This window comes from Sparus aurata, chromosome 7 (genome assembly GCF_900880675.1).
Source record: "Sparus aurata chromosome 7, fSpaAur1.1, whole genome shotgun sequence".
Lineage (NCBI taxonomy): Eukaryota > Metazoa > Chordata > Actinopteri > Spariformes > Sparidae > Sparus > Sparus aurata.
In genome coordinates this window covers 27,928,038-27,944,995 of record NC_044193.1, presented here as the reverse complement: position 1 = coordinate 27,944,995, position 16,958 = coordinate 27,928,038, and the positions used below count along the sequence as shown (strand labels likewise).

The window sequence follows — 16,958 nt, the reverse complement described above, 5'->3', positions numbered from 1 at the left end:
ATAAATGATGACGGTTACGCCGCTTTCAATCTCTTCACGGAAATAAACAGCGTAGCACATTCTCTGTGATAACATAAAGAGATAGTCAGGGCACATTCTGGATGGAGATAGAAGCACTGAACACTGGATTCAATGCATATATAACATGTCGGTGTGACAAAGATCGGGAGGGAAATGATCATTGTTTTGTCCTTTCATAGTGCAAAGTGTAAACTCTCATGGAAGATGAAGTAAAACCATTTTGCTCGACACACACCGTACAGCCGGGATATCGTCTGCACTGAAGAAATTGTATTCGCACCGTTTAAATCTATTCCCAGTCACTGATCTGCTGGCTACTTCACCTACTCTGGCATTAGTAATAGCGGGTATATGTATTGCCTCCGAAGCAGCCACTCTAATTCCTCTCCAATCACTCTTTGACTAAACATTGCAGGTGAGCTCGGTGAGATAACACTCCGGCACATACACACAACTCAGAAATAGCCAATTAATTTCACATACTTATGTCCAATCACTGTTAATGAAAACGAAAACCAATATAATCCAAATCTCCTGGACCGTAGGCCCGTGTGCTTCCACGCTGCCCTTCCAGCGCTGGAAATTAATTACACAAATTGAAAGGCCCTGTTATTTAAGAGGGCTCGAGGCTGCAGAGGAGGATGGCAGTCAAAGAAGTTACTGTTAGCAACCGAAGGACAGAAAATGGCCTTGGAAAGGTGTGGACGTTTGCTTTCAGCTTTCAATTATGAATTTGTGAGATTTTCTTTTGCCCCTCTTCTCCGAGAGACCTTGTAAACACATTTGCAAGCTTCTTTTTTTTTTTTCATTTCTTGTGTGGGAAAAAAAAAAAAAGATGTCCGTGAATGCGTGTCGGCGTATGTGGGCTTTGCCATTATTAATACGTGATGGGTTCAATATGTTTGAGATGCCTGTAGTCAACCTGAAAGCAGAAAAACCTTGGGAGAAAGAAAAACATCTAGCGCTACCTGAGTCCTAGGTTCAGATGAAATATTGAGGGTGTGCACAAAAGCGCGCGCACATACTGCATTTCAACACTTTTTTGTATAGCTGCTCGGCATCAGTATTCTGTTAAAAATCAATATTTTAAAAGAACATACACACTTTACTATCCATATTATTGTTGACTAGACCTACCCTTAGCTCTGTCTGCAATAAAAGAACAGCAGCCTCTTCCTGTTTCTTTACGTGAGGGAAATGACCGTCAGTAACCCTCTATCCTGTCCTCCAAACAAGTGTCCCTGAGCCCATGTAGTGTCATCTGATCCAAGCATTCCACAACTTACTGGGTCTTTTGTTGCAAACTTGTTCGGAACATGCTGTTGTCATCAAATTCAGAAAATGCATATATTTACAAAAATCTGTAAAGTTGATGAAGTACAACATGAATTATGCTGTCTTTTTCTTGTTGTTTTGAAATGCATATGTCCTAAAAGGATTAGCAGATCATCAAATCTGAAAACGTCTGTCTTGCTTCCGATTTCTCCCAGCTACCTAGCTTACCAAGTACAGAGGTAATCGATCCCGACATTACACCAAAGGCCAAATAAAACATCACAAGCTTGTAGAGCTAAAGGTTATGTTTATAAGCAGCCCCATTAACAACTAGTGCATCCCCAGTGCAGAATATTCCTACACTGTGGAAACCAAATGCTGAGTTCAGGGTACTGTTCGTTGATGTGTCCTGATTTTTACTGGAAGGCTATAAAAGCATTTGATGTGATTGTTTCTCAAAAATGAGCGTCCCAAATGAGAAACTGCTAAGATTCGTTTGGGGACACGGTTTCAACACACTCAAAGTTTAGCCTTATCATAACTAGCTAGCTAGCTACAGCTGACAAATCTGCCAGTAACAGCGTCATTAGGCGGATGAAATTTAAAGTTTCTGACTAGAAATGAAAAGTCTGCGTTTGTTGACCTCTGTCTGAAGTTGAGGGCCTATTGTTTCAAAAATAACTACAAATTGTGAGTGGTAATCTGCCATTGTGACCTGCATATGTGGTGTGCAGAGCAGAATGACTGACAGGCGTAGGAACAAGCTCTGCGAAAAGGTCAATTCAGAACATTTCCCATCAAATCTGACATGAAGGTTCACGATAAGTGTGAAGGACGATCAAAACATCCATCTTGACATTAGCTACATATCAGCTCATACACACATAACAGTATGACATTAATTTATCAATTGGGCAGACATCAACATCTGATGAAGGGGCAAATGTTCCAAATCTTTCTATTCTTCCCACTACATGCACTTTTGTAGATGAGTTAAGGGCAATGTAAGGAACTGCTTATCTAATTGCTAATCTAACACTGAGCATCAACTCAAAAGAGAATTTAAATTATCTGCAAATTTGGCTCCTCTTTAAATGTTGAGTTAATGTAACAGCTCTCAGTTCTGTGTAGGTGTCGGTAGCCTTATTCCCACTGAATATGTTTTCTAAAGGCAGTGCACTTAAGACTTTTCATCTTCACAGCTGCATTGTAGAACAAGTCCCTGACAAGTTAAAACGCTGTTTACAAAGCTCCCGGCTTGCAAGGTAAAACCTTAGATCAGAGCACTGATGAAATAAATTGAAACGTACAGGGCCGAGAAAAGCCTCTCAAAAACAACACTTGTGTCTCTCTGACCTTGAGAATAAGTGGCGAAGTGGGCTTGAGCTCCAGTATTCCAGAGGGACTCAGTGGCTCAAACACCGGGTCCGGGTAGTAGCTGAATGTCTCGTTGACCACCACCAGAGCGTTCACGTTGTCCATGTAGAACCCGATCTCGTCCGGGCCGGTGCCCGTCTCGGCAAAACCCAGCTCTGAATCCGCCACCGATGGAGCCAGACAGACCATGACGGAGTTGTTGTAGACAGTACAGTTCTGAAAGTGAGAGAGAGGAAATTTATGGCTTCTGATTTGAGTCAATGGGAGAATCTACCACACGTGAGCAGAGAAAAGGCTACTTTGCGTATCTCCACTGACTGTAGACACAAATCTAATTACTTTTCATCATAATATAGTCATAGTTCTGTTTAAAAGGGAACATTATGTATAAATCAGATGGCCCAGTCTTCTTTTTAATTACTGACAATAATCCGCAGGCTATCATTTTCTCTTAACAGAGATCTGCAGGGTATAATAATCCATCCTTTTTGTAAGTCAAGGCCCTGTGAAACTGCGACGCTGTTATACCTTTTGGAAGTGTAAATTGGTTGCAAATTTATGATCAACTGTTAATAATGGGCTAACGTGCTGTGTGCCTCTGCTTGCACCTGAGATTATTTTACATCGTAGCCTTGGAGAGTACATGAAGTCACAGCCATGTTTGCCTCAGTTTACAGGAAGGCTTGGAGGACCATATCATTTGTTTAGCTCATACCATATGCTACAAACGCATTTAACATTGATAGCATGGTTAATTTAATCTTAAGGCTTGTTCTTTTCCTAAACCTAACCAAACTGCATTTGACAACATTCATTACAGTCTAAACATCAAAATATGTTTTGTGCTTGTAGTTTATTTTGAAGGCCTAACTGGACGCTGTATACTGACTGCTAACTTAACTGCACAGCCCTTTGTGTGCATAACTGACATTTAGGTAGGTAGACATCACAGTTGGATGCTAAAGGACCAAGATGCTGTACTTGATGAGTTGGGAGTGAGAACGTGTTGGTTTGTACACCTTCTGTTTTGTTTTATTTACTGACAACATAACCACACTTGCCAAGTCCGCTTATTATAAGCGACTTTGGGCTTGTTTTTCTGTAAAGTCGCTTATAAATGTTGGTAGTCGCGGGTTGCGGGTTTTTGGGCTTGTTGTTAAAGTGTTCATCTTCCTATTATTGCATGTCATATTGTTTTGAAGTCCTGGAACTAAAACAAAAAAGGATCATAACACAATAATAAATACAATGATATTTCTGGATTCAGGTTGATATTTGTGTGTGTATAATAAAGTGTAATAATCGCTCTCTTCTTTTTTTTTCTTTTTTTTTTACCATGAACGGAGAAGTCGCTTGCTTTGGGCTTGTTTTCATAGGCCCGCTTGCTTGTTTCTCTCGCGATATCTGGCAACACTGAACATAACTACCAAATGCAGTGCTAGCCTGTCAACACGTGATGATGCTCACAGTGACTGTCTACTCATTTCGAGCAAAGCTGGCTGTTATGGAATGAAGAAGAAAAGCTTAGGAAAAAATTTACTGAAAAAATGTAAAACACTGTAGTACTCTTTGGAAAAATGGCTGTCAGTTAAGTATTCATGATCTGAGGTAAATGGGTGACAGCATTATAAAACATCAGCATGGTCCTTTAAAGTGTAGCACTTTGATAAAGGGCTGTGTGGGATGCGTCGTGTTGGCTGTTTGCCTCAATAAACGACGGCTTTATCCGCAGGTTGAAGTGCCGGCGTATTGTTTGAAGCTCGGTTCTTAACCCTGACAACTAAAGAGCTTCGACTCACAGCGACAATCACCAAAGTGCTTTGTGAAACAGTATCTACAGATCCCCCGAAACACTTCAAACTCTTCAGATGGAACTTCGGGTTTTGTGTTTTTTTCTTAAACTTCTTTCCCGAAAAAAAAAAAACATTCTCTGTCCCTCTCTCTTTCACACACATACACACATACACAGTCTCTCTCATGCTGTCTCTTTCTTTTTGTGACACAAACACTCATGTGGTGCGGTGACATTTGAAAAGCCATGTGGCCTGAGGTAGCGTCAGATGTCTGAAGCTGTAGCTGCAGAGAGAGAAGACGTGAGCAACACACAGAGACAGTCTGTCTGCCACCTTCAGCGGCACTGTAGAGCTTGCTGTCTGCAGACGCGCTCCTGTGTGGAGGGCTGCATCTGAATATATTTGTCGGTTAATGTATGTACTGCACGAGTGTGTAAATCTGAACAATGTATACTGCATATACTTTATGCCAGCTGAGTGTGCACTGGCTGCCTGTGAATGTGGACATGTTTGTCAGTCTGTCATGTGCCCCTCCTGTGTGTGTTTGTGTGCGGCTGTGTTTATGTGGTGTGTCGCGACATTCGCGTCAATACTCACGTGAAAGGATTCCGCCTGCCCGTACTTGGCCCTGATCTTTGGTTCCCGGATGGTTGCGAGGTTGGTGCCGCTCACTGTCAGCAGAGTGCCACCACTGCAGGCACGCCGAGGAAGGGAGCAGAAGAAGAACGAAACAAAGAAGAAGAAAAACAATGTAAGTTATAGAGGTATGCCTCACTGATACAGGCAAAAAGCGTTACTGCAGCTTGTGTTGTGATACATACACTACAAGCAGGTGTAAGGCAGACTGATTTACAAGAGCAGCACTGTGGCAGTAAGCTTCATCTGATTACAATATTGAAATTAGGATCCATCACGTTTGCAATAAGTAAGAAACATAAGAATGGGTCTGATCATAATAAGACTTAATTGCAAATAACAAGCTGAGAAAAAGTCTCAACTTGCAGCCAGCATTTGCTTAGCTAAGTTATGCTAAATATCACTGATTTGTTTTCCCAATAACCAAGAGGTGTTCAACAGTAATCGCTGTCTGGATCATTTAAACAGGCAAAATGTATCCCAGTAAATTTAGTGCTACATTTATCTAGTCAAAGGGCAGTGATCAGGGTGAAGATGTGTGTCCAAAGTGCATGACTATGAGTCCAGCAACTGGGGCTCACTTCCTGTGGCATTTATTCTGAGTGCTGCATGTGGCTAAATTTAGGGAGATATATTCAGAGGGACTAGGGGAAGATTGTGGATGGTGGTGGAATAGAAACATAAAATAAATGAGAATCTGTACTAAATTTGAGCTAAAGTGTTTTTTAGCTCAAAAGACGTTTTTCCCCTGTCCATCCAGACTCATTGTTGTACTTTGTCACTGTCTGCCCACCTGTCCTCCCTCCTCTTTCTGTTTCTTTTATGCTGCCACAGTAGCATCAGGGGCCATTGTCACCTTATTCAAAAACACACATTATTCTTCTCATATAGTTGCTTTGTAGTTGGTCTCACTGGGTTGGTTCACGACTGGTCATTGTCATCTAGAGTTAAGCCCCAGTGGCCTAATGGATAAGGCACTGGCCTCCTAAGCCAGGGATTGTGGGTTCGAGTCCCATCTGGGGTGAATTACAGTAGAGTGGTGCCTTGGGTGTCCATAACCTTGATATCACTGGGTTGACAACATCCTCTACTGCTGGAATTTTACAGACAGTGGGGCTGTCACCTCCACCACCGCTATCCAACCGAAGTCACACTGATAAAACTCTGATTGGGTCAACAGCAAAATCCAACCAGATTAAAACCTGTCTCGCTTTCGGTGATTTAGCTCCAATGAGTGGGGAAAGAAAGGGAATCCTGGATCACTGGGATCATTTAGTTAATTGTCAATTGACTGTTTTAACCCTGGACTTTGGATCCAGCTGCAAGCCTGTTGATTTCACAGATCTTTGCCTTTTAAGATCTCTGTAGTGCTATCATTGATCCCATCGCTTGTCTTGAAAAGACCCCATACCAACTGATTAAGCAACTGACCACAGCATATGTTTATTTCTGCAAAAACAGATTACGTACATTTTACTGACTTTTTCTGTATCACTGTTTTGCATCTTGTGAGGTGCATTAATTAACAACAGTTCCAAATGATGTTAAAGGAAAAGGTGATGCCACTTTTACAAATCAGAGAAGGACAGAACTGGTTGACATGGACATTTATAAATTAGCACTGGTATCGGGTATCAGCAAAATGCCAAAAATAAGAAAAATATGAATAAAACTTTGGTTACCGGTAACTTCAGCACTCACATAAAGTTTAGAAAAGTATAGCCTGACCACTTTGAGGGAAGAAAATAAAGAAAGTTCGACCACAAGTGTGAAGTGCTGTGCCCTTGGCATCAGGTAGGACTTAGAGATGAAGGGAGTTTATAGAGAACAGAAAGTATAGAATGAGAACACCAGGGAGCATATTTGTGAGTGAAAGTCAAAGACAGAAAGGAGAATAGGGGAGAATAAGAGGCAGAGTGAGAGATTTAGTGAGGGGGGAAGATCCACAGAGACACTCTACATACTTTAATCACAAGTCTATACACAGTAAATATGTGTTTGCCTTGAGTCGGTGAAGGTCAGTGGACTGAATCCAGTAAATAATGACACCACAACTTGGCTGAAGCCCAAAGCTTCATTTTGCTGTTGAGTAGTGTGTGAAGGCAGACTCACACCTGCTTGGTGTAGAAAATGTCTATTTGGTTGAATCAATTCTAGAAAGATTTCGCTCTTCCCTCCATGACTGCAAATGTTTGTATATTTGAAACGATGGCTGATTGCTTTGCAAATTCCACCAGTCAAAGTGGTTTTTGAAGTTTGTGATGCACTTCTAGGGAAAAAAGTACCCTTCAGTGGTTTCCCATGTTGTCTGACCCAAAATGACTGATGGACTTGAATCCTTTGATGACCTCCCACAATGTAAGACTACTAGTGCTGAGAAAGGATCATGAGGTTCATCGGAAACATAAAATCTTTATCATAGGAGGACTCCTGCCACTTGTAAAGACAATGGCTTTGGTCTGTCCCTTTCACTGCTTCACCTAAAATGGATTTATGAGGTTTTCATGAAAGATGTTGTACTTTCTTGATACAGTGGCAGTTCCAACCCCTGAATACTCTGTTTTCTGTTGGGAGATCACTTCCTTTTCATGGCTGCCTTGGCTATCTGTGCCTCTGAAAAATATAGTTTACAAGATGCCCCATCATATGTCTTTCTGCAGGCTTCTCTCTGCCTAGAGGGGCATACAGTAGTCTTTCCAACTGAAATGAAAGGCGGAGATGAAACCTTTTTTCTTGAAAAAAGTTAGAAACAAAGAGCAGCTCCTTTACTGAGAAGATGGGTGTTTTTTAAGATTTACTCCCTTTGTTGCTCTGGTATCTTCACTGGTAACAGCCCTCTGCAAGGGGGGATCTTTCAAGGTAGGGAATGGCCTAATGTCACTACCATGTCTTTTTTACTGTGCTAGTCACTTCTCTGTGGACTGACTCGGCACTTGTCTCCTATTGCCCTTGAACTCTTTCTGAATATTGACGATAGTATTTAGCAGACATTTGAAAAAAAGAACTTGGAATAACTTGACCAATCAAGTCCCAAAAAGACTGACGAGAGCCGGCCCTGTAAAATGGCAGCACTTTTACTGTTTTTTATCCTTTCAACCCTACTCTTAATCGACAATTTATCCAGGATTATTAATAACTTGGATGGCTTTGAATAATCCTACAAGTCTATCCTTGTTGACTCCATGTGGAAGTGATTGACTTGCCACATTAACACATCTCCTGGACCTTCTGTCATTTGAGGCAAACATCAAGAGTATTTTCATCAATCACCTTTTGAAGCTGCGAGCAGAAGAGTGGTGACTTCTATCTATTACCCACTGCTTCCTAAATTGTAGGGGATTAAGATAGTGATGGCTAGAGCTGACAACCCTTTCCGTCTACACCAGCCATGCTAAAGACTGGGCGAAGTATTTTGGGGTCTACTTCCCTGATTAGGAGGGTTGGACCTCCGTTTGGCTGTCAGAGTGATTGCAAAATCAGGGGAAGTTCTAAGTGCTCTCTGCAAGATCAGGTAACGGATCAAGACAACAAATCTCAAGAACCAAAGGGCTGACACAATGACTAGGATGTTTCATTATAGAACATGGCATGCACTGAGGCATTAGGCAAGCCTTTGTGACTTGGCTTAACAAGCAGTTCAGGGAAAACCTTCTTCAACCCTCCATTGCAGAAGAACAGGGCACATTCCTTCTGTTGGGTTACCATGTATTTTACCATCGATTCCTGCAATATGCAGGTGTCTTTTCATTGTAGACGTTAATGTGACACTTATGTAAAATGACTCAGCGTACAAAGCCTCGACAGCAGTGTAATGGTGATATAAAGCAGAATCTCTTTATGTCTTGAATAGTCTGGCTGGCTAATGCTTGACATTCATCTCTCACTCTGATCCAAGTTCAGTAAGCGGTAATGATAAGAAAGGGAATGGAGAAGGTAGATATACCATCTCTGGTGTTGTTGATAGATAAAAGGAATCATGTTTGCTATTCTTCTCAGCTAAAGTTCTTTTTTTTTTATGTCTTTCGGCAAGTTGCCCATTACTAGCTAAGGAAAATGAGCTATTCATCCTAACAGCATCATGTGTAAGATGTGATTGTAGATGTTATGGGGGCATCAGGTCTATGAATGGCAGTTCAACGTGTCACACAGTATTATTGTCTAACACACAGACATTTCGCATTTACTATTTGTTGCACAGTATTCCTGTCATTTCTGCTACAGTACCGTAATCTTCAAGAGCAACATTCAGCTTTAGCGGCTGGAAGTGGGACACTTCAATTCACTCTGGCTGAGTGCCATGAAACTCAGTCACGATGTGGTAAAATTAATTTAATATAAATCAAGTGTGTTCTGTTGAGCAGTCTAATTAATGTTAAGAAGTGTAAGTTGTAATAGTGTGTACTGTAACTTCAATCTAAACTATTTTAATGTTTTTTTTTAAACCTCATTCCACTTTGAATGCAAATTAGTTTCCTGATGTGTCACAGCAAGGAAATGTGCTCTTGGATTTTCCATCTTCTAGTCTGGACTGTTGCCATGATTTATTCAGCATTTATATGTTCTATAAGTTAAAAATTGATATGTAAACTGCTAATAATTCTGTCACATTTCTTGTTAAAATAAGTTTTACAGTACATTAGGTGCTAACAAAATGAGTGAAATGCTTCTTCTTTCTTTTCTTTTTTTTACTGTCCTCTTTAAAAGAGAGACATGAAGACCAATAGAGCAGAGGCCAGATAAAACAAATAAATAAAAAAAAGATTTCTTGTTTTAACTGATGTTTATGCCTTTGCCACAAATCTTAGGCAGAGTGCACTTATAGCACTGCTTGTCCTCTGCCTCCTCTCTCCTCCTCCCCTCCCCCCTCCTCCTCAGCTTGATGTATATTTGTGCTGAGTCCCTCTGTCCCTGTTGCGCCTCTCTTTGTCTAAGTGAGTCTCTTTAGCTCAGGTACATGCTTCAGGGAGCAGACAACAAGACAATCAGGATAAACTCTTGAAGATAGCTGGGGAAATCCAACCACTGTTGTTAGTGTTGCTCTCTGTCTGCTCTCCCTTCCTCTCTTGCCATCTCTGTGCCGTCTTTATGTTTCAGCACTCCCTCAGCTTTCCGTTTTCTCACCATTTCTTTGGTCCAATCCTCCTCTCACTGTCAAATATCAGAAATGATTTTCTCCAAGAGGAGATGCTTGTAGACTGCCTGTAAGTTGACTGAAAGCACCTGTTTTTATTGCATTAAATGGGGGAAGATTAGCTGGACATAGCCATTATTTGTTATTTATGTTTGATTACGGCAATGAATTCAACACACTATTAATTTATGGCAAAATTAGAATCACTTTTAGATTTAGTAAATTCAATGTAGCAAAGTCACTGCCAACCAAATTTAGCTCCAAGTAATTTTTTTGTGAATTTTGACACCAATTTACGCTTTTAACAAACACCAGCCCATGGTACCAGTGCTGATGGGAATTGTTAAGAGTCCAAAATGGAGGAAGCTAGCAATATCACACAATAGCTGTGTTGCATCCTAATATGTTATTAAAGCTCTTTTGGGGCATAACATGTTCCACAAAGGATTGGTTTATCAACAGCTGTAGGACAAAGGTCAATTGTACAAATAATCTTTGACATCTTTTGAATAGACAGTGTGTGTCTAGTTAGCATGAAATCTAATGGGCTTGTTAACAGATACTTGTAACAGGCACTTAGCTAATTAGCTAGCATGGAGAGCTTCTTTTTACAATCCTGGGAAATAAATGCCAGGGAAAACACAATGAAGCTTGGAAAGCTAATGTGACTGACAAGTGCTAGCATGGTCCCAGGTTGCTAGCAATAGCTTTCCAACTACAATAGTGGACCAAATATCGCTGCCCCCACGCCAACTCTATCTAGTTGGTGTACACATGTAGATATGAATTATCTGTGAAATCATTTGAGTAAACACTGTGTCCAGTTAGCAAACAAGCTAACAGCCTCGTTAACATATTCAAGCAACTGCAAGATAGCTAGCTAGTTAGGTGGGCTGGCTTCTGGTTTTAGGGCCTACCAAGTAAAACCAATTTTGTACTGGTTACCTCTGAGCAGCAGCATGGAGTCTGCTTTCTATACCCTGCCTGTTTGGGAGAAGATTTGGATATTTAGAAATTGCTTCTCTAAACTCTGCCGCTGCCCAGATATCTTCCATCAGTATCCCAGATGAGCACTCCTCAGTGATTAATTTTTGAAGTGCTCCGTCTTTTTCCTAAATGGAATATCAGCCAAGTACAATGATAATGCCCCGCACCCCTCCCTTCACTTCCCTTTTCCCTCCTCACTGTCTTTTATCCACTCTTCCCATCATCACCCAAGCACAGTGATATTGCTTTGCAGGCAGGCATGTATTCGCACAAAGTGTCTACCTTTGTGAGTCAGATATAAACCAATATGACATCACAACTGACTGGTCACTATACTTTCTACCTGAGCCAACATGTGATACTGCGAGAGCGGGCACTGGCTAAATGAAAGCTTCCACTAGCTGGAAGCAACACACACACTTTGTCTATCACTGTTTGTTCGTTGTTCCTGAAGTGTGTGTGTATGTGTGTGTTGGTTGGTGGTTTTTCTCAGCCAGATGGAGAGAGATCTGGGGCCAAACATCAGGGACTCTGGGAATCAGTAGGGTGTGCGTCTGTGAGTGTGCTCGTGTGTGTGTGTGTGTGTGTGTGTGTGTGTGCGTGCATGCATGCATGTGTCTTCTTTTATGCGGGATCATCACCCCAGGGCGAGCTTCCTCAAGTAGAACTCTAGTTTGAGCTGCAGACAAACATACAAAAACACCCTCACAGCAGGTATGCTGGGCAGTGATTGGGCCTCAGCTGTTGCTCGGCTAGTCCTACTGGGCAGAAGGAGCAGGGCCGGATTCATCAACACTCTTTTCTAACCAGCTCTGCATCTATCTGCTACCATCTACTGATGAGTCACCACAGGGAAGAAAGCAACACAGGGCAGGACAGAAAGGAGCAGGGAGGTAAAATGATGGGAGACAGGCCAAGATGGCTGCACATTTCAATATCGTGAGGTACATTTGGAGGACAGTGAATATAAAAAAATGCAGAATACCGGAGAAAAAAACATAGGGAGTAAATGCGCGCAGCCACATCATAGGAGGGGGTTTGTAATAGACAAAAACGTTCTGAAGAAAAATCATGACTTTGATCAACACCCAGACAGGGAGATCAAAACCATGTGCGCCCCAGAAGGATAAAATACTGATTAGACCTCAAAGAACATACACTGATCTGCAACATCATTAAAGGAACAAACATGTAAAGTGAAGAGCACTGATCGTTTTGTTATTATGCAATGTTCTGCTGGGAAAGCCTGGGTCCCTGTATTCAGCCTGATATGACTTGTGACGCACCATCCACCCAAACACTGCTATAGATCAAATACACACTTGTCAACACTTGATGGCAATGGACAATATGCCTGCCAAACAAAGAAAACCTGCTCAGGAATGGCCTGAGGAGTGTTAATAAAAGCTCAAGGCATTGACAAGGGGCGTTTGAGGAGTGACTGATAAGTTCATGGCCTGAGGTGGAAGGAGTCCATTTCAAAACATTTAGTTGGTGGCCGGTGTCTTGGACTTCCAGGAAGAGGTCCACGTCAGTGATAATGTCATCATCACTGTCATAATGGAAACCACTGAGCTCCCTCTTCATCTTGGCAAAGAGTAAGTAGTCTGAGGAATGTTGGACAAGTTCAAATCTATATTCCTGGATGGCAGCCATTGCCACTGTGGACTCGCGGGGTTGTCCATTTTCACAGACAGTGCTGACTTGCATTTTTTTTAATTACCCAAAACAGAAATACCACTGAAGTTATTAACTTGAAACTTCCTGCATAATCACTCATAGAGTTGGACTGCATTTACATGGATTGAGAGCTGTATAACTCGTCTCCCTCTACCTTAGACCATGAGCTTATCAACCACACCTCATAGTTGGTTCGCAGCGATGGTTGATTAGGCAGTGCGTGTCCAGTGGCATCCACATGAATGTCACGACCCAAGGTTTTCCCAGCAGAACATTGCATTGAAACAAGAGGATCCATGTCATCCCCTCCACCTTTGAGCCCTTTTAGTCTTGTTGCTGACCAGTGTATACATATACAATATAAATAAAACCCAAGCTGAATAGGGCTTCAGAAAAGCCACTGAGGTCAGAGCTTGGTTACTAACTACTAACCCAAGTCCCTCGATGCTACTATTTTTACTTTAATGTCAAAGTCTTTCCTGTGTCTCCTCCCCAGTGACGCTCCTGTCATGTTCCGTGCTGAACAGTGGAGTGTCTTTATTTATCTAGCAGGGGATATACAGTACTGGCAGGCGGTGGAAGGCTGAATTTCAAACTAAGACTTGTATTAGGTTAGGCAGGGAACTTCAGTCTGGCAGACCGTCAGCTGATCAGTATTAGCTTAACATCCAAACAATCCATGGGCTGTATAACTTGACAAGCTGACTCTCCCCATTTTCCGATCACCCAAGCTGCTGCTACCGCTGATGATATTCTCCACTAAAACACGTCTGGCTGGAGCCAGATGAAAAATCTCCCGAGGCACAGTCAATTTAGCTCTATCCAAACCCGCTGTCAAAGCTCTCATCTAGCATTTAACTCTGCTCGGACTGCTTCAAGAACCCTTTCTGAAATGTGTCCTGCTAATGCTGCTGCATCACAAGCAGTGGTGCAGACGTCAAGGTCCAAACCTGGTCCCCATGACACTAGCCTTTCAGAATGTCTGCCCTGCAGTCATTTTTGGTTCAGTACATTTATTGAGCTCTCTGCAGTCAATATCTACTGCTGCTTGAATCCATGTTGTTGCTAGAATTACTCAAATTTCCTCTGTCAAGCAAACGCTGTTATTTGATGAGATGGTAAATTGCCCAAACACAAGATAATGAGTCATAATGAGTCATGCAACCCTAATGGGAATTGCGAACAAAAAATGACCTTACCTTGCAATGCTCCAGTCAGGTTCAATCCTCAGGACAGTGGGGTCGTCCGTGTAGTTGAACTTGACCTCTGGGTTTCTGAGCTCGGCATCATCAATGTCCACAAGCACTGACGCGCTGCCCGGTGCTATTCCAGCTGGTGTAATGCACACTATCTCACGGGCGTTCCTCCTGGAAGGACGGACAGAGGAAAATTTTGAGGAAGGTGATCCCACACATTACACAGACAGCTAGAGGGTGGCCAAAATCAATGTCAGTCACACAACTGCTAAAAAACCCTGTGGCACACTGTGCAAGCTGAAGTTCAAACGACAATATCATAAGACACTGCTGTGAACTGATGTTTGAAGGATATTCTGATCGTGTCTTATCACATAAATTTCTAATGTACAGATAGATCTGAGAGACAAACAGAAACAAGACGTTAGATAAATTAAAAGTGGAATCATTTCAGAGGAGTAGACAACCCACACTTCACCAGAGAGAAACTACAGAGGAAGCTCTCAGCCATATCCCGCAAAGAAGCTGTCTGACAGAGTTTGATCACACTAAAAACAGAATTATAATAATAAAGACACAATCTTGTGTGTAGTACTTTTTCGTGCCAGGCCATTCCTTAAACACTGAGGTCCAAGCTGAAGCATTGACATATTTAATGACTTGCTCATTGTGCTTGTAATTAACAGTGTCCAGTCCGGGAAGCCAATTAGTCTCATTTTCTTAAATCCATAATGTAACCCGTTAATGTGATTAGTTAATTCCACTCGCGACCAACGCACTTCAGTCACAAAGCCAGTCAGGTCCTGCTAAATGGACAGTTCGAGCTTCTGAATACAGCACTGTGAGCCGTGAGCAACCATGTATATTATGTGTGTGCATTGTACTGTCTGTGGCCACTTTTATAGCTGGTATTAACATTAGATCCATTGGATAACAACATCCGGTCCACTAGCCTATGCACTCACACCCGGTTTTTATAAGACTTCCCCTTTCCGCCTGCACTGTGATCAGATCTCAGTATGCAAATGTGCTGGCAGGATTTAAACACGGCATGTCCCAGGTGAAGAGAAGCGGCATAGTGGATGGGACTCATTCATTTTTAAAATCCCTTCTGCTAAGAGGGAAGACTTGCTAGCTGCTCTACAAGGTGTAGGTTTTGCAATTCATGCTTAAACTAACAGCAAGCGGCGCCACATAGATTTCGCTCTGCATTCACACCTGGATGAGATCCAGTCACCATGTGAGCCAGATCACGTCTGAAGGTGGTGTGATTCAGATCACGTAGTGTAAATGGGCTCTGTATATAAGGCTGTGTCAGACATTAAAATAAAATCATGATGAGGTTTAACGGCATACTATGCAGAATTTGTCAGTTCCTGTTTGTTGGTGTCAAACCTCCAACCAAAAAGTGACGGTATTTGACAACCTCGCAATGAGACTGTTAACAATCAACTATCTTTTTCTAGAATCGTAAAATATATTAAGCGACAATCAGAGAAGGAATTTGTAAATACAATAACGACTTCTGTACAAACTGATATTAGTACATTTTAACCATTTAGTAACCTCAGTTTGTGTTGGATTAGTATTCGAATAGCGACTGATGGGAACAATGAAGTCATTAATTAGGCATATTAATGATTAAACCATAATCGAATGTCAAGTCAGATGACTACGATTGTAGAAATTTGCATCCCTTGTCAATAAGAAATATTGATCACAGGAATGTATATTAAGATTTGGAGCAACCTCTTTTTTTTATATGAAAAGAAATGTGATTTTTTTTAGTGTAGGGAGGAAGAGAAAGAACAGAAACAGAGGAAACAGAGCTTACACCTGTTGTGATTGGTTCACTGACAAGGATCAACGCCACTGGTCACAAACACCAGGGGAGAGAAGAAGAGTTTGTGTGTTTCTGTGTGTCTGTGTGTGTGTGTGTGTGTGTGCGCGTCTGTGTGTGTGTGTGTGTGTGTGTGTGTGTGTGTGTGTGTTCATGCTTTCATGTCCCGCAGGCAAAATAACATTTTCAATTGCAGTCTTGAGTGCAGTCCCCAGTAGCTACATTATCTAATATGTATTTAGCACAGTTGAGTGGTGTCTGCTTTTCTGGGCCATGACTTCACAGGAGCATGTGTGTGTGTGTGTGTGTGTGTGTGTGTGTGTGTGTGTGTGTGTGTACTTAAATGTAGTGTTGCGCATTCTATTGTGCCTCTATATACCATGGAAAGGGAGAGAGAGAGGAAAAAGCAAAAGAGACTCTACAATACCCACTCTATCAAGTCCCTCTGCCTGTAACCATAGCAACCCCATTCACAAAGAACACATGCTCCAGCAACCTTCACAAGACGCCACGAACACAGTTGCACAGTTTGGGTGTGACAGATAAAGACAGAGTTGAGGTGAGCGAGCGGCCTGTGTTGAAGTGGAATCTGTTGGATTACTGCGAGGGAGCTGCAGCACTGAAGTGACTGCTGTGACATCAAAGCTAGCATACAGTTGCTTCACATAGAGATTAGCCATGAGAGGCTAATCCATGCGTTTGACATGCAGGCAACTGTGGTGATAGTTTGTATTTTTTATTTTTTTTTACCAGATTAAAGCGAAGCCAGTGTGAGTGTGGACAAAAAGATGCACACACACCTAAACACAAATATTCACGATCCCGCACACACTCATACACGAGTGTCCTAACCTGACACACAGATTACATGCTTACACGTGCGTGTAATATCTTTATGATAATGACTTTCTTTGCAATTCACACAGGCACATTTTTTAAACAGAGCATGTTCATTTATGCACATATATTCTTTCTCTTTATTTATTCATCTTCTGTATTATCTACACTACCTCAAGTCATAA

At 41.8% G+C, this 16,958-nt stretch overlaps 1 protein-coding gene and 1 non-coding gene across 6 annotated transcripts in view; one reads left to right on the top strand and one right to left on the bottom strand.

Moving 5' to 3' along the window:
* The window catches only part of LOC115585019 (plexin-A1-like), a 295,372-nt gene that overhangs the window by 50,728 nt on the left and 227,686 nt on the right, over positions 1-16,958 (bottom strand). For all 5 annotated transcript variants that reach the window (XM_030423005.1, XM_030423008.1, XM_030423007.1 and 2 more), the window contains 3 exons: positions 14,100-14,267; positions 5,064-5,157; positions 2,653-2,889 (listed from right to left, as the gene is read on the bottom strand). In XM_030423005.1, coding sequence (XP_030278865.1) covers positions 2,653-2,889; positions 5,064-5,157; positions 14,100-14,267 — 499 coding nt within the window. The remainder of the gene's footprint in view (positions 1-2,652; positions 2,890-5,063; positions 5,158-14,099; positions 14,268-16,958) is intronic.
* trnar-ccu (transfer RNA arginine (anticodon CCU)) lies at positions 6,054-6,126 on the top strand. The gene has a single exon. It is a non-coding gene; the product is annotated as a tRNA-Arg (tRNA).